This window comes from Salminus brasiliensis, chromosome 13 (genome assembly GCF_030463535.1).
Source record: "Salminus brasiliensis chromosome 13, fSalBra1.hap2, whole genome shotgun sequence".
NCBI lineage: Eukaryota > Metazoa > Chordata > Actinopteri > Characiformes > Bryconidae > Salminus > Salminus brasiliensis.
This window is the reverse complement of record NC_132890.1, coordinates 10034250-10058641: the sequence shown is the minus strand read 5'-3', so window position 1 is coordinate 10058641 and position 24392 is coordinate 10034250. Positions and strand designations below refer to the sequence as shown.

The window sequence follows — 24392 nt, the reverse complement described above, 5'->3', positions numbered from 1 at the left end:
ACTAGATATGACTTAGATAGGTACCTATAGATACAGTGTGACTCACTGGCTGGAATTTCTGATACAGCGAATAGCCAAGCAAGTAAACTATGACCTGACGTCCAAAAGGCATAACAGTTTTGCTGACTCTAGAGTGGTGGGACACTATTCTACTGTGCAGTGACACCTGCACAAATATGGCCATAATGGAAGTAAAAAGTTATTTTTAATATTTTTATTTTTAAACTGTAAAATATGGACATTAATAATAGTTATATTCCTTTAGTTAAATGTTCCCCTGTAATAAAACACATTTGTAGGTTTAGTTGTTTAAGAATATTTGCAAGTCTTGTAAATTCTATACATGTTATTCAATTATTATAAATTTGCCAGTTTATATTATTACACATATGTTAAGAGAGTTAGAAGCAGTGCGGGTGAAAGTAAGATACACTAATGTACTACCATGAAGAACAGAGTCTTTTTCTCTCAGTGCTTTAATACCTCAAAGGACAATTGTGTTCACATGTCATATCACCTCTCACAGCTCCTATTACAAGTCATATAAACAAATCCCGCAACACAAAGGCCCATCAAAGTTACATTCAATTTGGATTATTTTCAGCACATAACAGAACTGGTAAGACCACAGAATAGAGCTCACAAAAGGCCAGAGTGGCAGCAGGTTTTCATTTTAAGCAAGTAGGAGAACACCTCATACAACCTCATATAACTAAGCAATTAGAGAATGAGACCAACTGAGTAAACAAATGACATTAGATGTGCTCATGTTTGACTAGGTTGAAAATCTACTGCCAGACCGTCCCTTTGTGAGTAAAGCTGAGACCAGTATCATTAAATTTTACGGGGTGGAAATAGGTATAAATTGCCCCCCTCCTCCCCATACTAGACACTGTCTTCTAAATTTCCTCTCTTCTCTTTTTTCCTATTTATAGAACATACAAATGTGAGAAGAGACGTGCAGTATTGTGGGCTGTTTTTGTCCTGCTTGTTCAACGTTCTCAATAAAAGAAAGGTTTAAAACATGGCTTAAAAATATACAGCATAAAAGAAGTAATTAATGCTATTATCAAATGTCGAAACTAAATATAAAAAAGCTAATTAAGTACAAACCTAAAGGTGGTCTAAAAAGGAAACATTTAACCTTGGAAACTGAAAAAAATAAGAGTTTGGTGTGACATATGTGAGTTATCTGATGTCTCAAAAAAAGAAGGAAGAATAAGAAGAATAAGACGAAAACTCCCCAAGTGGCCCAAGTGGTCCAGCAAATGCCCCAGGTGGTCTATCAAACTATGCTGCTATGACAATGACCAGAGGATCACTAGTTTAAATCCTGGTTATGCCGTTAGCAATCTGCAGCCGGGGCCCTAAAAAGAATAATTATCCTTTCTCTCCCCATGCTGGGTAGATGGTGCTTTCTCCCCACTTCACTCCAGCGCATTGCTGGCTGGCACCGGCGTCTACTGGACGAAGCATCAGAGCCAGGTACACAAGCTTTCATCCGAGCGTGCTGGTTGCCCAGTAACAAGTCATCAGCAGCAGTTCGGAAAAAGAGGCACTGTCTCAGAGGTGGTGTGTTCTGGTCTTATAATAATAATAATAATAATAACAATAATAATAATAATAATAATAATAGGGCTGTACAATGGCTCAATTCCAAAACTGAACAGTCTTAACTCATTGTATTCACACATCCAAGCCCACTACAGAAAGCCTTTCAACCGCTCACATTCCGTGCTGACAAGGTGTCCCTGCTAGGGTAAAAACCAGTCTGGCTAGGGTAAAACCCATCTCTGCTCTCCACCGTCTGCCCCCTCAAAGACAAACTGGACCACCTCATACTAGAGCTAACCACACATTAGAAGGGAAACTCCAAAGCGCTGTGCGAGGAAACCACCCTGCGAGGAAAGTTAGCTAGTGGGTATCTGTGCTTAGCTAAAAGTCTAGGCAACTATGCCTAGCTGTCAAACCACGTACAATGTCAAGAGACATCTATAGTGTCTGGAAAGACTCAGGAATTATGAGAACCAGCAAATATAAGCAGAGCTTATATATTATTATTTTATTTAAAACAGCCTGACATAAGAGAAAATTCAGTGTTTCGGTGTGAGGTAAAATAACAGGGTTTTAACGAGCTGGTAAAACCACATCTGGCCATATTTCACCCCCAACCAAAATCACATTTGAAGAACAACTTGAAATACTGATTAAAAGCATCCTTTGCTAATTAAAAGCACCCTTCCCAACCTCATCATATACAGTATTTGTTACAGGGCTATGTAGTATTTCAGTGCATAGTGTCAGGCCTCCCTGTACCAAGCCTAGCACCACTCCACCTCACCGGCTCTCTAACCACCAGCTCCTGCTTTTTAGACTTTCTAGGAAGCTCGTCCTTTGCAATTTTTAAGTTGCAAGATACCATTAGCATGCTGAGCCATTACTCTGTTTTCCATTTTTGCTTTGCTTTTAATGATGATATGAATCGCCTTGGTGGAGTTTCTGACTGTGATTATGACTTCTTTGCCCTTTGAATCGCCATTGTAGACTTTTCCTGCACCTGCTTCCCACTCCTCCAGAACAGTCATTATACATACACTGAGGTATCTTTAAGGCTGACATGCTATTGTGATGCAATGTAATATAATCAATTTCAAAGCAAACTGAAGACCTCTTCCTGTTCAGAGTGTGTAATAATGCACACTAAAAACAAAGGGGGGGGGGGGGGGGGGTGGAATAAGTATATATAATTGTGTGCTGTCTACCAGCAGTGGGAGAAGAAGTGGAATTAAAGTAAAGTTTCCCAAAGAGATATAAGAACTAAGTCATTAGTTTCAGCACAGAAAGAAACTATGAACTAGTTTATGTTCATCAACTGCTGGACATGCAGTTTCAGATCAGGTGCCAAACCACATGACACCCATCAGCATGCAGTGTGCACTTCCTTATTGTAAGTCTAAGCTAACAGCTTTGTAAAGCTAGTGACTTTACAAAAAGAATCAGACAAATACATACAGCTCAAATTGTATACAGAATAAATAAGAGTCCCTGGAGAACACAACAAAGAGATGTCCAGGCAAGGTCAATGGAAGAAGGCTCTACAGAGTCAACAGTGTTTTTTGATGATAATTAATAGCTGCCTTCACCAGTGTGCTAAATCTGAACATGCCAAAGTCAATCTGCATAAATTGTGCGCTAATATAAATAGGACAATTAGTCTGGAACATTAGAACATTAACAAGTGGGTCTGCTGAACTGTATCATCATGTATACTGCTCGTTAGTTTTGAGAACTACAGTGTTGTTGTGGTTAGCACAAACTGTGTTTGCAAAGCTGACAGAAAAGTACAATCAAATCAGATTTGGCATCACTGATCATTATTTGTAATAATCTGTAGGCATGGTTATGCAATGTCTTGCATTAAGGTGTGAAAATGGATTGAGAAAACTGCTTCCATTAACCTCTGACTCCTGGACTAGTAGATAAACTGTGTTGTTTGATATGTTAATTCTTTAAGTGAGGTAATGTGTTCTCCATGTAAACAAACTAATATCTCCACATCTCACCCAACACAGACACTCATAAATAAGGGTTTAAATAAAACAACAGAGTAAGATCATGCCCAAATGATCTTAAATAAGGTGCTTCAAAGGTGCTTCAAATTGATTCAAGTTGATGAGAAATTCAACCTGTGGTCCCTCAAAATCTGATCATCCTTTTCAATGGGATTCTTCCAAAGCCTGTTAAAACAGAGATTACACACACAAAGTTTAATACTGTATTTAATATATATATATATATATATATATATATATGTGTGTGTGTGTGTGTGTGTGTGTGTGTGTGTGAATATTTGTGAGGTTTTGGTCAAGAGACTATTGATTATTTGCAAAAAATACCTGATGATTTCAATCCATGGGCAGGACTGCAGGCATTTAGCAAGGGCCTTAGCTCCTATTGAGTTGATATTATTGGCCTCCAAACTGCAAACAAAAAGACATATCATCTGCATACTGCCCCGGTTCCTGGTTCGCTATTCCGGTACAAGGATATTAAGCAACACTCACTCAAGTGTTTTCAGTTTACTGCATTGTGGCAGAACTTCAGCCAGTTTCAGCGCCAAGTCATTTCCACACTTATTCCATGCCAAGCTGAGAAAAACATGTACAGTCACATGAAGGAATCAATGTGACCTATAATAAATATTAACATGCATCTGAGCTCAAAAACAAGTTATGATCCATGGCAAAAATACCTGATGGATTCTACAGAGGTGCAGTGTTTGAGACAAGAAGCAACACCTGTCAAGTCTGATGCTCCAATGGAAGTCAAACTGCAAAACAAAAAGTTTAACAAGAAAAATTTAACAACAGAAGTCAGACTGTTCAATTAGATATGGATACACTGAGGGACACAAATGTTCACACACAATTTAAGTGGAGTACAGATGAACTAAACACTGAGAAATCCTATATTTAGTGTATGAACGACATATCGGATGGGTATTTACCGTAGCTTGTTGAGCGCCTTCAAACTGACCAGACCCTCACAAAGACTTAAGGATCCTTTTTGACCCAACTGGTTCTCAGACAGGCTTTTACAAAACAATATAAAGTAAGTAACAAGCAAGAAAGGAAAACAAAATCAGTTTGTCACTGGACCATTGTCATAGATAGCTGTGGGCTGATAACTACTATTATAAAATAGTACTTTTAAATTAGTGCCGATACTAAGCAAATTACCATCCTTTTCAAAGTGTTAACAGTGTTAAGAGCCATTGGTGCAAAATATCATTTAAAATCATAATAAGTTATTATTAGACCATACCATAAAGTAAGGCTCTGTAACACTCACGCACAGTCATGTTGTACTTAATGACTGAATCTAAATCACAATAATACTGTTTATCTATGATATAATTTATAATAATATAATATATTTATGGATATATATATATCATTTGTCTAAATTGACATTATTATCTTGGTTTATTCTTAGAGGACTTACTCTAGTTCAGTGAGCTGAGACAGTGATGGGAGAATCTGACCCAGTCTAGCAGCAAAACCATGACTAAGATTGTTTCTGAAGAGGCTGAAAAAGAAGGAGTCAAAGGGTTCATTAATGTATGTGTGTCAGCTCCTTCTAAAACCATTCAACTTATTGAATCATGTAATTTAAATATATAGCACTCAGTGAGGACTATCATTAAACATTTATGACAAAGTAAAGCAAGCATAAGTTACTCAGTGTTACTAAGGAACACAGTCAAGTACTGTGTCATAGAATGCATAGAAAATGTGTTCGTTTTTACTAGATTTGCTGCAGTGCTCTGCAGTGGGACAACGCATTCACCAGCATCTCTCCTGCTTGGTCACTCACACAGTTCGCTGACAGACTGCACAACAAAGAGACAGTGGTGATCACTGATAATTACTTAGAAACAAAACATCATGTCACTGACAGTAAACTGCACTGTAAATTATAAAATAACAAGGAATGTCCAGATACTTAAACAGTGGTAGCAAAAAGGCAAATCTTCCAATGCCTTGTCCTTTCGTTTCCACTAGAGGGTGCTCCATCACCATGCACACTACCAGAGTTAAACATTCAGGAAGTATTAAAACTGTCAAGAAATAGGTTATAGGAAGTCCTTTCAAGCATCCACTTACTTTATCTTCCTCAATGTGGTCCATTTAGGGATGTATTTTACAAGCTCTTCGATTCCTCGATCAGCCATTCGCAACCCTTCCAACCTGTAGACAGGTGATAAAGAATGACTGACATTTTAGAGACTTCTGAAAGCTAATGCATTAAGTATTCCATTTACTTAAAATGTATATTTTGTAAACACAATTTCACACAGACTAAGCAAAAAGAAATCAGAAGCTTGCACTCACTCTATCTCCTCCAGCCTACTCAGAACCTGCAGACTAGCCAGCACACAAAGGACCCCACTGCTATCCTTTGAGGCCAATACCATCTTATTTAGACTAAGAAGAAAAACCACACAATCAAAAACAAAAGGTTTTGACGGTGTAATGTGTCTCCTAATGCAGTGCTGGTTTGTTACTGACAAGTCTTTTGCTGATGAACTCATTAGATGGTCAGAATCAGAATTTTTAAATAATTATTATTAAACCAATCATGAAATTAAGTGGTCAGGAGCATCTACCTGATCTTCTTAAGTGAGGTCATGGTACGAAGCCCTTGGGCCAGGCAGACTGTGCTCTCTTTATTCAGTTGCAGGGAGTCCAACCTTAGGAGAGAACGTATTGTAACTGTTATGCTATAAAAACACTTAGCTTTAAATATCAGTGATGACCGTTCAGACAATACCCATTGGATTTGGTGTTCAGCTAGTCACAACAGCTGTCTTCTCTAATGTTTGGGTTTGCTGCAGTACAAGGACCAAGTGTTGTGAAATGCATGGCTTAGAAATCCCTGCTCTAACCTATAACACACAGTGTGGCTTCCTACTGCTATTTTAGCTTTTTCTTCTATAGAACCATTTATACAGCCATTAGAAGAGAGCATTGCATCTCTTCATTGTATCTCCTTTCTTTCCAAACCTCACTAACACTGTACATTGGCTCTTGTTTGTGTGTTATTTTTTTCCCAAATGCAGTAAATGCCTGTAGCAATGTGAGTGTGAAACTCTGGCAGTTATGGCAACTAATAGCAATCATTTACTGAAATTTACATAATGAGACTGCATGTATGATTTAGAAAAGGTCTAAAAAGTGCTCAGAAATGTTTAGGAGGTGGAGAGAGAAAAGGCTCTTACCTAATTTCCTCCAGAGAGAGGCACTGGACCAGAGCATGGACCAAGTTACGCCCTCCTGCTTCTGTCCAACCAGCACAATGTGAGAGACTAGAATGAACAACAGCGAAGTATATTTTTAGGGCTCTTATGATGCGCATGATATAAAATACACAGAAAAGCCAAAACATTATGACCTGGATGAAGTGATGTCAAGGATTAGATGACTACTTTTAGGTTACATTATAAGGAACTCCAAAGTGCCAGTCAGATTAGTAAGACTTATTACAGGCACTTTCACAGACTCACTTAAAGGTTCAATTTAATATCACCCTGCAGCCACAAGACGGGGCACTGAGCCACAGAGGCACTCTGTTTCTAATGTGGTTACCAAAACCACACTGGTGGCAAGTTCCTGCAACAAATGTGGAAGGCCTAGGCTAGTGACAATACTAAATCCCTCTTTCATTTGCGGAAGCCAGTCAGCTTGACATTGTTCCAGAAAGCAACATCTAACGTCTCTGGTGCTCCTGAAGAGTTGCAGAAGGAAGTTAAAAATATATTTTAGAAGGAGGATTAAACACTTTGCTTACTTGAGTGATCTAATTTGCGTCAGACTCTGAAGGGCATTCCCCAATTCTGCAGCTCCACTGTCACTGATTACATGATGAGACAAACTAAAGGAGGAATTCAACCATATTAGAAAACTGATTACAACTATAGGTAAGAACATCGGCCTTAAAAGTACTGCAGTGTAAAGGAGAAGTAAAAATACAGGATTGGGATAGTAGAATTTGTGTTGAGCAAAAGCTGAGCTCTGATTAAGAGCGTAAGACCAATATTAGACGTGAGGAAGAGTAAAAAAGTAAGGAGGTGAGAGTTATACCTTAGACGTTCCAGGTGTTTTGGTGTATGCTGTAATGCAAACATTACTGCTTCATCCACTCCTTCACCTTTGGAATTAATACTGCAAAAACAGTAAAGTCACACAGCATGTCAAATGACACTGAAGCCTGAGGTGCAAATAAGTAGTCGTGGATGTTCTATCTCACCTGAGGCTCTTGAGATTCTTTAGGATGGGCAGAACTGAAGTAAGAAACTCCGCCCCATCTGTGCCCATTGTCAACTGGGAGAAACTTGGACAAAAAAGGATGTAGTGTTTATTACACAATTCTATTACACTAACAGTTCAACAGAACTCAGCCTAAGATCCAGTGAGCACTTATTAATTAACATACTGCAGCTCCAGCAAGGATGGACATTTCTGGACAGATGACTTCAGTGCGGACAAGTGTTGCCCCTCCACTTCACAGTCGTCAAAGCTAAAAGAAGGAAAGTCACATTACGCTCAATATTCTGATAATAAATCAACATAACCGTTAACAAACAGATTACAACAAATTACTGTAATACAAAGACCTGATAAAAATGATGCCACTAATAGCACCATGAAACAAAATTAAAACAACTGACCTTATAGAGTGCAAAGCTGACACAGAGAAATCCCTGTTTTCGTCAGGAACCCTGAGGGAAAATGAGTCAGTATTTCTGCTGAGTTCAAAAACAGGTATAAAACAGTCATGATGTAAACTGTTTATGCAAATGTTTATAAATGTAAATATTCAGAATTAGAAACCTTAGCACTTACCTGAAAGAGGGGAGGCCTTGAACAGAAAGGTGAAAACATGTTTTTTCAACTCTGCAAAAAGACATTGTTTATTTTGTTAGATGGCAAAAATCCATAGGCATAGCTGACCACCTGGACAGGCAGACGCAATCAAACAGCAATTTACAGTACTACATCCTTTATGAAGGGGGTACTAAATTAATTGTGGAGCTCAAGAAAAGCTGAAAATAACCCATTTAAGATGTATTCCATACAAAAGGATAGGGACACCTGCTCTCCAAAAAAAGTTTGTTGTGCTGCATTGTGTTTTTGTTGCAGTAACTGCCTCTACTGCCCAGGCAAGAAGGCTTTCTACTAGATTTTGGAGCACTGCAGAGTGGATTTGATTGCATTCCGCAACAAGAGTGTTAGAGAGGTCAGAATGTTGGATGATCACCACCCCACCTCATCACAAAAGTACTTAATGCTTGAAAGCTTAATGCTGGGAAACTTTAAACCCCTCTTGCTCACGCCTAGGCAATAGAAAGTCCTATTCTATTGGCAGTACTTGCATTGATTACAAGGGATGTCCACAAACATTTGGACATATATTGTATCAAAACATCAAAACAAAACATTCCAGTTAATATTTGTAATTAGAATATATAAGATATAAGAAACTTTGCACATAAAGTAAGGAAATTTGTGTTTGGTAGATTATTTCTGTGTTGTAACAATGCTTCTTGGCAGTAAATATTTACCGTTGGAAATCCTTTCTGCTAGTGCAGTTCTGATCACATCATGAATTTCAGATACTATTTTTCTTCATACATATCAATCATAAGATACACATCATACATAAGTAGATGCTGTATGTCTATAAATAGGTTAATAATGGTACTGAATGTTTACAATAATCTTATAATGGAAAATATATAATACACTGCCTACATTTAAAATGCTATCATTAAATAAGATCTAGTTATTTTAAATAAATTAAACATTTAGATAAATTTCACATTTTTGGATTTGTACCCAAAATAAATCATCAATTATTGTGAATGTGGTTGTCTTATTTTGTACATCTTCTATACCTGATCTCCTTTGTGCGTGGGTTTAGATCCAGACAGTTGGACACAAGGCAAACAGCGACTTCTGATTTTATCCATGGCTCCTCAATCCTAAAAGGAAACGACAGGACCAACCATTGTTCACAAGACCGTGCAAGGCAAAAAAAAAATCCTCTTTGGTTTCATATTGCTTACCGGATAGTTCTGAAGTCATTTCCAGTACACAGCTGCTTTACCAAATGCTTAATCGCCTCAGCATCCAAATCGTTGTTTCTAAGCCTAAAAGGGCACCAATACCATGCATGTTACAGTCTAAATCAACAGGAAGAGACTAAGTAAGAAATAATAGCAACATCCCAGTCTCATTTACATTAGAAATGCTTGAAATCAGTGTTCAAAAGTGTAGAAAGAATATTTTCAATAATGCTAAACCAGTCTGGATGCACATAGATGTATAACATTATTCTAATAAGTTAGTCCTGTGCAACTTCACATTTCAGCTGGTAGAAGATGAAGTGTCTAGAGTGATGGAGAGAGCTGTAAATAATTATGAAATGACTGGGAAAGCAGTGTTACATCAAGGATGAAGTACTTCAACAACATCACTTTTCTATTGTAAAAAACAATACTGTAAGTCATTTCAGGGGCATTGTTTATCATTTAATAACTCCCTGTTTTCCAAAATACTTTAAATATTGTTTAAATAAATATATAATTATATCTCGGTTTCTGTATAATTTCACATAATATTAATCTGACAGTTGTTCTTTACATTGAATCAAAATATCATGATGAATGAACCAACAGAGATGACCAAAATTGCTTGGAATCAAACTGTTGGAATCAAACCATTACCATCCACTGACATTTAAGACTTCTCCTATAAAGTTACCATTTTGGAGATATTTTAGTGTGACAGTGACTATATGTTAAAATGTGAAATTCCAAATTTCTGCACAGTAGTGTGCGTTCCAGTAGTTGTGTGTTAATGATGTGTGAATGTAGGTGTGTCAATAATCTTACTGTAGAGTCTGTACAGAAGACAGCTTGGCCAAGTTATTCAATAGGAAATGCTGGCTTTGACTGTTCAGCGCACTTGATGCCAACCTAGAGCCAAGGCATGCAAGAACATGCCACTGATCACCACAGAAGAAGCAATACAAGAAACGGTAAATTGTTCTTTAATTTATAAAGCTCTGTATTTTTACTGGATAGTGAAATCACACTCACTCTAGCTTAAGCTGACTGGGACATTTGCCAAGTATTTCCAAAAGCATTCGCCAGTGGCTTGATTCAAAATGGCATCCTCTTAGACTGCAGTGTGGTAAGACAGACCCGGAGCATGAGAGAAAGAAAAGCAAGAAAAGAGGAAGGAAATGGAAAAGAAGAAAATAAGACAACAGGCAGTTAAAAAGTGTCTGCTGTGAGACAAGACACACGTCAGTGAGCAAATCTAATAGTCTGGAACTGCATACCAGTTTTAACTTGTCTGAAAATGTTTTTTTCACTTTTACTTTAAGTCACATTGAGGGGAGCTTCACTATGAATTAAAACAAAAGATTTGTGGAGCAGGCATGTTGATAAAGACCGAGGTCAAGAGTGCCTACCTAAGAGTTTTGCCTGTGCCGTTCTCCTGTCCAAAGCGAATAAGGGCCTGCTCATACGCTCCAACACTAAGAAGAAATAACAGACCATATATTGGTGCTTGAATGCCACTTTAGAATAAACTTCAGGACCAGTTACAGACAAAGAACACCTTATACAATCTTATCTGCTGTTTTACAGCACCAGAGTCAGCTTACATTCAGAAAAAAAGATAATGAACCAGTCAAACATGCTTTTACCTGACTTCCACAGAAACCACTGTCTTGCACGTGTTCAATGAGTTCACCAGGTAGAGAACTCCAAGCTGAGTAAGCATGTTATTGCCGAGACTGTGGAGGAGGTATATAGAGTACATAACCTTCAGATACATTAAAAATTTACACTATACTGACTGTAAAGTATTGGGACACCTACACATTACACCTACAGGAGCTTTTATGATATTTCATTCTCCATTAATATGAAGTCTGTCCCTTTTCGCAGCTCTGTCCCTTTTCGCAGCCCTAAGAATGACCCATACTCTTACAAATGTCTGTAGCTAAAGGCAGACTACATGGCTAGGTGCTTAAATTTAAACACATGTGGCAATGGGACTGAATAATGAAACACCTAAATTCAATGATTAAGAGGTCTCTAAATATATGTGTATACTCTGTATATTTTTGTCTATATAGTGTATATCCAGTCAGAGACAGTTTGTAGCAGTTCAGCCCTGTACTGAACAGGCAGTAGACCAGTGACAAAAGACAATGCTTTTACCTCACTGAGTTAGAGATCTGTAGCCTGGGCAGAAAATCAACAAAGCTCTTCACACCCTCATCTCTAAGGAAGTTACTGGACAAACTGTAGAAAAGAAAGGACTGGATTAAAACAAGACATGAGAACCTGTATTTAAGTACTTGAGAATGAGAATGTTGTACCAAACATTTTGCAGCAGTAAAAGCTCACAGTGTTTAAGATACATGATGAGCACTGTAAATGTCAAAATGAAAATGTAAGGAATAAAAGGTCTTTATTTTGGAAATGCAGTTAATTAAGTAGGTAAGAATCACATTTAAATAACACAAGCATATAGTAACCAGTAGGCTTGAGGAATAATGTAATACCATATATTGCGGTATTTAAAAATGTTCACGGTACCTCAAAATATTAAGTATTTTAAAATTAAATTACGACGTGTCTGATGTGTTAAATTTCTGTTCTGTGTGTATCTAGTACATGGCCAAATAAGCTTGTTCCCCCATTGACATTTAATAGAGCCACAGGGTTGGGGCGCTGTGGGTGCTCACTGATAATTGATGTCACAATATGAAACGAGGTGGGGAAAAAACAGCCCACCGTAAGTGCAAGTCTAGAACTTGACACTAAGTGTCTGAAAACAGTCGAATACACTCCGAATACCGTTCACTCGACTTTGTGCTCCCAGATATGAGGCTTTTTCCACAAAATAGGTTTGTGCTGTGGTGTTTTACCTGGTAGTTAACAGAATACTGATTACGACTGACTACACAGCAGAACCGGTCTCCTATTTCACCTTTCTGTCGCTCCACTTTGCTCTCTCAGACACAAGTTTTTATAGTCAACACTTGTGTCGGTAGCTCAGCAGTTAGTTAACAGCTGCACTGATGGGTGTCTCAGCTGGCTGTCTAATACTCAGTGGAGCTGTAGCCGACCTAGTTAAGCAAAGGCTAGCTTAGCAAGTGGGCTACAGAACCAAAACCATGGGGAAAAACTTTACATTTAGCGTTCTGTCCTTGCAACAGCAGTCACTCTATCATTAGTCACCATGTGCTTGAGTCATTTTCATCTAAACATTTGTAAGTGGGCTTTCGGTCAGCCGGACTTTAAATTTGTTCTGTGGTGAGCAGACTGCTTTTCTCCCGATTCAGAGCAGTTAAACATTTGTAACTGTTCACATTTAAATAGGTACAATCACATTTACAGGTCAAGTGGAGGAGACATATAGACCCTCTGTCTCAGAGGAGACATATAGACCCTCTGTCAAAAAAGAGACCTTCAAGTGAAAGAAATACTGAAGGCTGATTCTGAACTGCAAAGCACTTACTCCAGATAGGCAAGGTGAGGACATTGCTCTAGTATCCCTGAGAGTTTCTCCACGTTGCCACTGTTCAGCGTATACTCAGTAAGCCTGTTGATATTATTGAGATAAATTAAAAAGGGAAATCAAAGCAAACTAATGAAAATAGAATTTGGTATTACCCATGATTCCTTATTACAGGAGTATAATTGTAAAGCATTTAAGTTTCTTTTTCAGAGAACTTACTTGCAAGTTGCAGCCTGTGCCTTGGCTTGCAGAAACGTGACTACTGCTTCTCCCTGAGGTCTGAGAATCAGAACATCTAAAGTAAAGCACACCACTAGTGGTATAGTTTTGCATTTATGCACAGTTGGCTACTATGTGATCTACCTGAGCTCCACCGCTGTGATGCGTTGGCAATTAGCAAGCAGTTGCAACAATAACAGAGTACCGTCTGTAGACATCTGGACATGACTTAACCTGAGACAGACAAAAAGATCATGACAAAAACAGACCCATTTACAGTTTCAGCAGAGGTACACTGAACATAGAATCTTACTTTAACACAAGGAGAGACTTCATTCCTGGAAAGAACATCAGGAGCTTCTCAATGGAGTCATTCCTTAAGGTTCCATGGGAGAAGCTATAACACAAAGCAGTAAAATAACTTACAATGAATAGTGTAAAAGACTAATTATAGAGACATGAAAGAGAAATGACTGTTAACTCACTCCAGTTCTACCAGATGTGGGCACTTTGCCAGATTCCTACACAGCCTACTCATGTTGAAAGGTTGGACATCACTTTGGGTTAAGCTAAAACATCACAAAACAAAAGTATGATTGCATCCCCAAGACACTTATAAATAACATAGAGATAAACACTGTTGATACAACTATGTCCAAATGTTTGTGGACACCCACAATTGTAATGAATGCATTCAGCTACTTTAAGTTGCACCCATTGCTGACACAGATGTGCAAATACACACACAGTATGTGGGCAGTAGAGGAGTATAAAGCCCTCCAGCTGCGGAGAAGTGGAACTATATTCTCTGAAATGATGGTTGGTGCTCCATGCAATACTTTTGGGAGTTGGAGAGTTGGAGATAAGGTAGAGTGGTGGAGCATCCAACATATTGACCTAATTAATGCTCTTGTCACTAAATGCAATCAAATCCTCATTTTGGTAGAAATGAGCAGGTGTCTCAGTAATACAGTGCATGTATAATTGAGACTTATACAATATTTTTATGTGTTGTGATGTTAATGTATTGTGTTCTAAGAGAGCTATTCTTCTTGTGCAATACAAATTTCAGATCTTTGATCTGACAATAAAGTATTATCTATCTATTATCTGTTGATATGAGTAATATATATGATGCCAATACAGCATTAAATGTATTAATATTTTACCTAAATTTCTTTTGCAAGTGTAATTGAGGTCCATCAGGGTTTTTATCTCTGTGGAGAAAAAATATATATAGTGTAAATATGTTGTAACATATACAGTATATTTGTGAAGAAAGTTACTGGTAGCTTCTATTGTATTCTATCACTAAAATCACTCTCTATCACTATTCTAAAAGTGTAAAAGTGTAAACACTACAGTAAAGTTGACACACAACAAATTACATCAAATCATAGAATTTCATCATATTATCATACTTTAATATCATTGTTCTATCATGCCTGGTATTATATTGTAAAATTACAGCTATTGTTACCACAATACCTTTTGCACCCACCGAACCTCAAGATCACATTCTTCTCTCCATTGTGGCTATGAAAAATGAGAAAGACAATCAGTGACAATCATATATATATATATATATATATATATATATATATATATATATATATATATATATATATATACACACACGAAGTTCTCTCTTCGTCTTTAATAGGCTTCTCTGTCCTCCACTCATTACCTGTATTAATGGCACCTGTTTGAACTCGTTAACAGTATAAAAGACACCTGCCCACAACCTCAAACAGTCACACTCCAAACTCCACTATGGTGAAGACCAAAGAGCTGTCGAAGGACACCAGAAACAAAATTGTAGACCTGCACCAGGCTGGGAAGACTGAATCTGCAATAGGCAAGCAGCTTGGTATGAAGAAATCTACTGTGGGAGCAATAATCAAAAAAATGGGAGACCTACAAGACCACTGCTAATCTCCCTCGATCAGGGGTTCCCCGCAAGATCTCAGCCCGTGGGGTCAAAATGATCACAAGAACGGTGAGCAAAAATCCCAGAACCACACAGGGGGACCTAGTGAATGACCTGCAGAAAGCTGGGACCAACATTACAAAGGCTATCGTCAGTAACACACTACGCCGCCAGGGACTCAGATCTTGCAGTGCCAGACGTGTTCCCCTGCTTAAGCCAGTACATATCCAGGCACGTCTGAAGTTTGCTAGAGAGCATTTGGATGTTCCGGAAGAGTTTTGGGAGAATGTCTTTTGGTCAGATGAAACCAAAGTAGAACTGTTTGGTACAAACACAACTTGTTCTGTTTGGAGGAGAGTGAATGCTGAGTTGCATCCAAAGAACACCATACCAACTGTGAAGCATGGGGGTGGCAACATCATGCTTTGGGCTGTTTCTTTGCAAAGGGACTAGGATGACTGGTCCGTGTACATGAAAGAATGAATGGGGCCATGTATTGTGAGATTTTGAGTGCAAACCTCCTTCCATCAGCAAGGGCATTGAAGATGAAACGTGGCTGGGTCTTTCAGCATGACATTGATCCCAAGCACACTGCCAGGGCAACAAAGGAGTGGCTTCGTAAGAAGCATGTCAAGGTCCTGGAGTGGCCAAGCCAGTCTCCAGATCTCAACCCCATAGAAAACCTTTGGAGGGAGTTGAAAGTCTGTGTTGCCCGCCGACAGCCCCAAAACATCACTGCTCTAGAGGAGATCTGCATGGAGGAATGGGCCAACATACCAGCAACGGTGTGTGCCAACCTTGTGAAGACTTACAGAAAATGTTTGAGCTCTGTCATTCCCAACAAAGGATATATAACAAAGTATTGAGATGAACTTTTGTTATTGACCAAATACTTATTTTCCACCATTATTTGCGAATAAATTCTTTAAAAATCAGACAATGTGATCTTCTGATTTTTTTTTCTCATTTTGTCTCTCATAGTTGAGGTCTACCTATTATGTCAATTACAGGCCTCTCTCATCTTTTTAAGTGGGAGGAACTTGCACAATTAGTGACTGACTAAATACTTTTTTTCCCCACTGTATATACACACACACACACACACATTATAATTACCTAGCATTGACTTCTCTCAGGTTTGTCTGGGTATGGAGACAAGCTGACAGATGCACTAGTCCATCCATATCTACTCCATTGTTACTGACACTACAAGAGGGGTCAACAATGCCATGGTCACTTACATATAAACAAAAGCCTTCATTGACACAAGCCAAATAGACTTCAAATAAAGCCAAATAAAATAATAAAGTAATTATTAGTGTACGGGAAAACACACTTGACTTCCTGAATGGTCCCATGCCTAGACAGAAGGTTGAGCAGCTTCCTTAGACCTTTGTTACCAAGTGAGTTGTCAGACAAACTGAAAAGAAAAAAAAGTTTAAAGTTATTATTCTGAATCTGTATCACAGCATCTAAAATGTATTCTGAGCTGAATTGTAAGGTTTGTAAAAGAGCAATATAACGTGAAACTGAATTTATTGATTGTATAAAATAAACATGTCGTTGAGTGTTGCTGAGTCTTGCTTTAAAACTGAAACCATTCCTTTCTGATTCAGAGTTAATGAAGATATGATCAAACACACCCAACCCTGATGCAAATGCTCTGACAGTGCAGGAATGTTTTGTGTTCCATTGCTTTTACCTGGTGGAAGTTAACCGGGTGACTTTTAAACAGTGCCGTACTGAGAAATAATTCCACTTAATTGTAAAACTCATGAAAGGGTTTTGTTGTGAATAAAAGATAAAATAGGAAATCACATTAAAACTAAATGATAATGAAAGTGAACTGTAACATAATGCTTACTTTAGGATAGCCAGAGATGTGCAACCACTGAGTTTGCTGAACAGATTGTCCAAATGAGTCAGTTTAAGATCATAATTGGTCAAGCTAAACACAAACACAAATAAAAGTTCAAACTGTTAAATTGGACTTGTAATTTCACTAAACATGGCAGAAATAAATGCATACATTTACCTCATTAAAAGCTTATTTATTTATCCTTACACAAACTGTCAAACAAAATATGAGCATCTTTACATTCTGAAGGCATTCTCAAAATCGAACGCAATTGAACAATTTAAATCTGAGGCCATTTAATGTAGTTACTGTAAAAATAAAGACATGTAAAAAGTAAGACTTACAGACACCCTGCTCTGACTTTAACGGAAACACAAGGAAGAGCATTGATATTTATTTGATGCCCAAGTTCCCCTACACTTCTGACAAATGGTAATTTAAAGGGGAATGACAAGTAAGTAATAAAGTACTTTAAACAGCACATACCTTAATTCCTTTGAGGCTTCAGTGTTGTTAAGGTCGTTCACGCTTGTGCTGCAAATGAGCAGAAAGAAATATATAAATTATATAAAGAAACAGGATTTTGAGAATTATTTAAATAAATTTAAAGAAAAGTTAGATGACTGACACAAAATTCCAAAATCAGCTAAACATTTATTATATAAATACAACAAAATCTGTCAGCTAAAGAATCATAAATCTAACTAAAATCTTAACGCATGAGTAGTGCTACTCCTGTTCTCATGCTGAATTGGCCTCATAAGAGGAAGTAATTGAAATGTGACAGGAAGCCATAGGGTTAAATGGTGGCTCAGCAACATGAATTCAGTCAACCAAGCTTAGAGAAATGTGTTAATGCACAACAGAATTTTCTAGTTTTTTCTAGTTTATTATTTCTACACTTTGCTTTTCTTTTTTTCCCTTTGTAATTTCTTTATTTTTACTGTAAAAACAGCTACAAGAATTGTTTCCAATTCATTCACATGAGGTGGTTGTACCTTGCCATCATAAGCAGTAAAATGAAAGTGCAGCATCTAGAAAACTTTCAGAAAAGTAGACCTGAGCTATCAGAACGATTTTTTGTTGTTGTGTAACACTCTTTATGTGATTCCCACACCCTTAAAACAGTAAACGCAGTTAAATCTTAATCCAATGGCAGTCAGCACTCACCTTGGGGTATGTGTATTTGGAGTGAACAGAACACAGACGTCCTTCTTTCCCCTGTAAACAAACAAAACCTTCATGATTATACCTTTGTATTATTTAAAAAATGTTAAATAGAAAAAATACAATAAACACTCAATAAACTGTACAATAAAATCTCAATTATATATAGTCTCTGTATTACAATTTACTTGTATTAAAAACACAGGTTTTTAAAAGAAACAGGAGAGCCTACCTCACATGGACTTTCTCAATGTTAGGAACAGCAGACATTTTTTCGACAAGCATGAAAATTCCCTCTCTGGTAATGTTGTTCTTCCCCAACCTGAGTAGTAGAAAGTGATGAACTAGATGCATTAGAAATGTCAATAAATGTAATGTACTGATAATCCACTTTTTCTGAATGTCAAGTTGTTTTGACTGAAAACATACCGAACACCAGGAAGAAAAGCATTACATACATGACAGAGGTGATGCCAGTCAGTTTGGGGAACAAATCTGCAATCTTTCTTACACCAACATCTGACAGGGCGTTATCACTGACACTGACAAAAATAAAACATACATTTTACTGCATGTATGTATGAAACTACCCATTTTGTGACACAGTCAGAATAATACTGCATTGCCCAAGCATCAAAATATGCAACATAAGCATCAGTGCTATTATTATCGATTATATTAGTAATCAAGTACATCTGCACATTGTTTTAATGATCAATTGAATCAATGAATGAAACACTGATGTTAACTTATTTTAACTTATTTTGTTAAAAAAATATTTTATAAAAAAGATTTAAAATATCTGCCACCCACAGTTTCTTACAAATTTTCGTAAAATCTGCATTTTCAGGGTATCTGCAGGAATTTTAAATAAATGTTAAAATTTGGAAACTTCGTTTTCATTAACTTTTTACAGCTATACATAATTTTACAGCAGTGTTTATTGTAAAAATCTTCACTTTGTAAGAAACCTAAGTACCATTGCCACAATTATGCTAATGTACAACAGCACCTGTATAAGAATTACTAAATGTTGAGTTAGGAACAAGCTAGGTGTACATTCACTTTTTAAAGAGGATTTGTTACTACATTTGAAGCAATTGGAGTTTATGATACTATAACTTGGTAATTCTTACAGCCCTAAATCAGCAGTTATGACCACAGTCTCTTACTTGAGGTGTGTGATTTGTGGGCAGCACTCCAACGCCTTGACAAGTTTATCAGCGCCGGTATCAGTAAGGCCTCCACTGATAAAGCTGTGGATAAGGGACCATATAAAAAACATAATACACATCAGCTGCTTCACACTACAAAAACATTGTTTCACTTAAACCAGAAGACTTACTCTAACTGCTTCAAGGCATGGAGGTCTGGCAGGATGGTAGACAAAGCCTCAGCAAACTTGTCATCATACTTCCGACTCCGAAAACTGAAATGAAACCAACAGCAAACTGAAATTGATCAATAACACTTTCCTTTTTATTATTAATATTCTAAAGTAGCAAACGCATGTACTGCATGCACAACCAAAACTAACAAACCATTTTACTGGAATTATTCAGTTTTGGGATTCATATTAAATGTGTTATTCTTTTATATGCTATTGCATATATGCACTTTTATTCTTTTTATTTATTTATTATTATTTTTATTATTATTTCAAAAGGTATATGGACATTTGTTTCTGTATCATCACTGTAGCACAAAAAACATTTATCTCCAAAATGGTAATTTTACAAAAGAAAGACCTTTTTCAAGACCTTTTAGTGGAAGTCAATGCAAAAGAATGTGGATCATTTTTATTAATCCCTTCATTTTAAAGTTTTGACACAATGCCATATTAAAATTCAAAAGTGTAAAAAAGTAAAAAATGGTAAGCAAAAAGATGAAAAACCAAAGTTTAAACTAGGTACTGCATTTTCACAATTAAATTAAAAAAATAAAATACTTTTGATTGTTTAACTGACTATGCTGGGATTTTGTTTTAAAGAAAGTTTAAGCAAAATGAAACATTTAGAACTGTTGGGTTTTGTAATATGGACACATCTGTTTTTCCTAGACTCATTTCTGACAATACAGACCAAAGTGTTTAGTTTAAAATTGTACACCCCTTAGTCTCTTCTGAGGGTGTCTCATTTGCAGCCTTTTGTGGAAGCCATTGTTAAAGTTCAATTTACTAAAATAGCTCAGGTAGGAAACGATCCCTTATTTCCTTTAGTTTTTATAGTCAGTGCTGAACTCACTGTACGCCGTGTACATGAGCAAAACACCTAACCCTCAACTGCCCTAGGCACTGAGGTGCCTGTGTGTGCTTGCTGCCCCTAGCCACTTGTGTGTGTTTATGCCACGAATGGGTTAATAGCTAAGAAGTTAAATTCTATTGCACTGCTGCTGTGCCATGGCTACAAAAAAAACATTATAATCTCTCCATATTTGTGCAAGCACTGGCACTGTCTGTGGTAACCTGGGTGCTTTCACTTTTCTTTTCTTCTCTTTCTTTTTAGTCATTCTTTTGAGTACAGATTGACTTTTACAGATTTTTTTATACTGTACTTTTACTTCTTTTCTAAGAATCCACAGCTGTAATTTTTGGGTTTTCTTTATACCGCATGTTTACTTTGACCCCCTAAACTGTTTCTAAACAAAGCTGATTAATTGTATTAGTTTATTAAAGCAACAATATGGAAATTGGTATTTTTTGCTTCTGGGCTCCCCCTACAGTCAGGAGGTCAGGAATATGCGTTTTGAGCAACTGCTAAATGACATGTTTTTCTGGATGAGCTGAGAGATACAGAACTGTCACTGAAAGTTAAAGAAGCATGGGGACTGACACGGTAGAGTAATACTGGCAGATTTTATACAAATATGACTTGGGTTATGCTACGCTATGCAGTTCTCAGGAAGCTTTCCAAAATTACAAAGTGCAGTTAGCAGTGTGTCGAGCCCAGAGTAGCAACGACAGCAGCACTTCATCCTCACCTCATCGCATGACTTTGCTTGAGACTGTTTACCTGCATAGACTTTAACATTTGCCATTTTCTATTAATTCAGTATTGTTTTATTCCTGTTTTGCTTTTTACTGTGCTGTTGGGTTCCCCTTTTAAGGTCACATGCTTCATGTGTCATGATTCCAAAGCATGTAAAAAAACATATATTAAATAGAGAAAACAGTAAAATTTCTAACAGTAAAAGTTTGCTCTGTTAAAATCTCTAATCAATGCATTAAATATAAAATGATTCAGAACTCACATGAGATGTTCAAGGGTCTTGCAGCTGGGAATGATGTTCAAGCATTCTAATTCAATGGAACAGCCACCGAAGTCCAGACAGACCATTTGATCTGCAGCCGAGGTTACAAACGCCAGCGCATCCATGTCTACCGAGTAAAGTCTGATATTGCGCAGCTCAAACCGGGTTCTTGACCCAATGACCTTGGCCAAGCCGATGTCTTGTGCTTCGTGGGCACAACGACACAACTCCACAATCTTGGGGCCTGTTTGGCTGGAAGTGCCCACAAAGCTCTTCAAAATCGTAAGGACTGTAGCCTGTCGTTTTTTCACCACAGCCACGGCATCCTCACTTCCTTCCAGCAGGGCGAGATTCGATGTGCAGGCCTCTGCAGCAAGTCCACACATAAACAGGTGAAGGGAATCTGTGAACACGGTTTTGGGATCCGTCTTGGTGGTCCAGCGACTTTTCAGGTTGAGCTTCCTCTTGAGCTGTGATTGTGAGATGCCAGGGCTTGTCATAAGGTGCAAAGCAGTCAGAAACTCTTGCATGGTGAGGTGCATGAAGGCACAGCCCAAGCTTCGGGATCCATCTGCACATGTGAGATCCATGCGGCACAAAATTCCAGCATTGGCGCCAAAGTTCATTAGTTCTGTAGACAATTCCTCTGCAAGGAAAACGATGGAACTTTTCTCCAGTCCATTTGCTGCAAGTTTGCTCAGCTCAGCAATCTGAGCCCTGTACCTCCGCAGTAAAGGTATGGTACCCTGAGAGTTTCCTCTACCTGGACAACGACTAAGGAAGGCAGACAAGATGTGAAGGTAGATCTGAGTCAGGGAGGTGGGTAGCTCAACAGATGACTGAGGTGAATCTTTGGAGAGAAAGTGATCTAAGCAGACACAACAGACATGGCACAGGGCTGGAACATGAGACATGGAGAGTAGATGACGGCTGCTCATCAGCAAACTAACCGCCCTTTCTTTAAGTTCGCTTCCCTTTTCATGGAAGTACTCCTCAGTGTACTCCTTAACACGTTGCTGACTGAATCCAAGTAGCTCTGCAACAAAGTAGCCAGAACTTCCAAACAGGTCAATTACATCCCGTGGTCTGCAAGTGACCAGCACAGTACACTTGGGGAGGATCTTAGAACTACAGAGCCCAGAGAGGAGATCTGCCATCGGCAGCTTTTGGCAGGGGTCGAAAGGACTAGGAAGCTTCTCTGGATCTGTAAACTTTGCCCCAAACTCATCATATCCATCAAATATGAAGCAGATTTCCTCCGGGTTGGAGAGGATGTAATTGAACACAGCCTCACTTTGCTCATCACCTCCCTCGGGTGGAAGAAAAAATCTAAACAGCAGCTCCTTCAGGGACAGTGGCTGTGACACAAGGTTGAGTTGGCGGAACTCCAGCAGGAATAGTAGCTTAATGGAGGGGTAGGAGTCCTGGGCCCAGTGGTGGGCCAAGCAGTGCATCAGTAGGGTTTTACCAGAACCAGCCTGACCCAACAATACTACCACTCGGCCAGTTGTCTTCAAGAGAGACTCGACTGACTCTTTATGCTCTGAAGGTTCTTCCCCCTCCTGAGTTTGTGCAGATTTTTCTCTCACCCGAGCAGAATTTCGGTGCCTCAAATACAGCCATGCCTCGTTGAGGGAAACCTTTTTGACTACATCCTTTGTCACCCTCTCAAATTTCTGTTGCAGAAACACCTTAAGAGAATTTCTGTAACTCTGCATCTGGTCTAAATGAGAAAACATTAGCATGAATATGTTAGCATCAGTATGTTAGCATGTCAGAACAAGTATATTTTATGAATATATATTTTATATATTTTGTAATGAGGAATGAGAAGGATAAAAATATTCTAAATTTTTGTAAATACGTTTGATGTACTGTAGCAGGTAGACTTAGTTTAAGATTTAAATTTAATGTTTATGCTCCTCTCCATGCAATCTATAAATGAATTTTTTGTCACAAAAAAATTATTTATTTACATAGATCTGTTTATTTTAGCCTCATTCATTCATGTTGGACTTATAAGGAGTCAACCCAGACTGTTTTTAAATTAAATAACAATGCAAGGCAATCAGACCTTAGGTCACAGAAACAGCCAGGTGTAAAATCAAACATAGATTATTTATCACTACCCCAGATGCATCATCTTAGATCAGCTAAGACTAGAGGTGTGTGTGTGTGGGGGGGGGGGGGGGGGGGGTGTATTTATAGCTGATTCCCGATGCGGACATGGACGATCTGAATTGATTCATAAATGTCAAAAATCGTTTCCCTAAATGTTAATTAATAACAATGTTGACATAACGCAAAAGTCAGAACTCAGCAAGTGCAGCACCCAGATAGTCTGTGGCATGCACATAACAGATGAATAAACAAGAAACTTAATCCTGGGCAATAAAACTTGCAACAGAGTTTGTAATTCACTTCAATCTTTCCAAGTTGGATGGAAGCTTTTTGGATGGCAGCAATGAAAAATACCTGGTTGTAGTTTTATTTATAAGAGTAAATTCATTATAAATAAATAAATGCATTGCTGTAAAAGTGCCAATCAGTCACACAGCAGAGAAAAATAAATTCTTTTTATGTATAGAAAATATCTGATTTATAATTGCATTGCTGCCTTTAAAATCATAATCAAATAAAATCATGAGGTGCCTTGAGAGTCCTACCCCTGGCCATAATATTTAGACTATCAACAGTCTTATCTTGGTAAACACACACAGTTTTTTTTTTTATAAAAAACTGTAAAAAGCTACATATAAACATTTAAAAAATGATTTCGTAAAATGGCATATATTTCTTTTTTAAACATTATGAAATTAGACCAATTATTCAAAATGGCTGCCTCACCATTCAGCCATGCTGAGAA

General features: G+C 37.8%; 1 protein-coding gene across 6 annotated transcripts in view; it reads right to left on the bottom strand.

The window, feature by feature from the left end:
* Positions 1–460: 460 nt before the first annotated feature.
* The window catches only part of nlrc5 (NLR family, CARD domain containing 5), a 26596-nt gene continuing 2664 nt past the window's right edge, over positions 461–24392 (bottom strand). For 5 of the 6 annotated variants that reach the window (XM_072694847.1, XM_072694851.1, XM_072694848.1 and 2 more), the window contains 41 exons: positions 21527–23249; positions 19623–19706; positions 19450–19533; positions 18736–18819; positions 18510–18599; positions 18281–18331; positions 17597–17644; positions 17117–17200; positions 16589–16672; positions 16369–16458; positions 14811–14858; positions 14492–14539; positions 13808–13891; positions 13636–13719; positions 13467–13556; positions 13323–13382; positions 13104–13187; positions 11798–11881; positions 11278–11367; positions 11041–11106; positions 10664–10747; positions 10457–10540; positions 9629–9712; positions 9458–9544; positions 8406–8456; positions 8231–8281; positions 7996–8079; positions 7810–7893; positions 7644–7724; positions 7351–7434; positions 6782–6868; positions 6170–6253; positions 5895–5987; positions 5667–5750; positions 5309–5392; positions 5005–5088; positions 4508–4591; positions 4253–4330; positions 4065–4148; positions 3897–3980; positions 461–3737 (listed from right to left, as the gene is read on the bottom strand). In XM_072694847.1, the coding sequence (XP_072550948.1) occupies positions 3665–3737; positions 3897–3980; positions 4065–4148; positions 4253–4330; positions 4508–4591; positions 5005–5088; positions 5309–5392; positions 5667–5750; positions 5895–5987; positions 6170–6253; positions 6782–6868; positions 7351–7434; positions 7644–7724; positions 7810–7893; positions 7996–8079; positions 8231–8281; positions 8406–8456; positions 9458–9544; positions 9629–9712; positions 10457–10540; positions 10664–10747; positions 11041–11106; positions 11278–11367; positions 11798–11881; positions 13104–13187; positions 13323–13382; positions 13467–13556; positions 13636–13719; positions 13808–13891; positions 14492–14539; positions 14811–14858; positions 16369–16458; positions 16589–16672; positions 17117–17200; positions 17597–17644; positions 18281–18331; positions 18510–18599; positions 18736–18819; positions 19450–19533; positions 19623–19706; positions 21527–23249 (4853 nt within the window). In that variant the 3' untranslated portion in view covers positions 461–3664. The remainder of the gene's footprint in view (positions 3738–3896; positions 3981–4064; positions 4149–4252; positions 4331–4507; positions 4592–5004; positions 5089–5308; positions 5393–5666; positions 5751–5894; positions 5988–6169; positions 6254–6781; positions 6869–7350; positions 7435–7643; positions 7725–7809; positions 7894–7995; positions 8080–8230; positions 8282–8405; positions 8457–9457; positions 9545–9628; positions 9713–10456; positions 10541–10663; positions 10748–11040; positions 11107–11277; positions 11368–11797; positions 11882–13103; positions 13188–13322; positions 13383–13466; positions 13557–13635; positions 13720–13807; positions 13892–14491; positions 14540–14810; positions 14859–16368; positions 16459–16588; positions 16673–17116; positions 17201–17596; positions 17645–18280; positions 18332–18509; positions 18600–18735; positions 18820–19449; positions 19534–19622; positions 19707–21526; positions 23250–24392) is intronic. The other variant, XM_072694852.1, reaches the window with a different exon arrangement.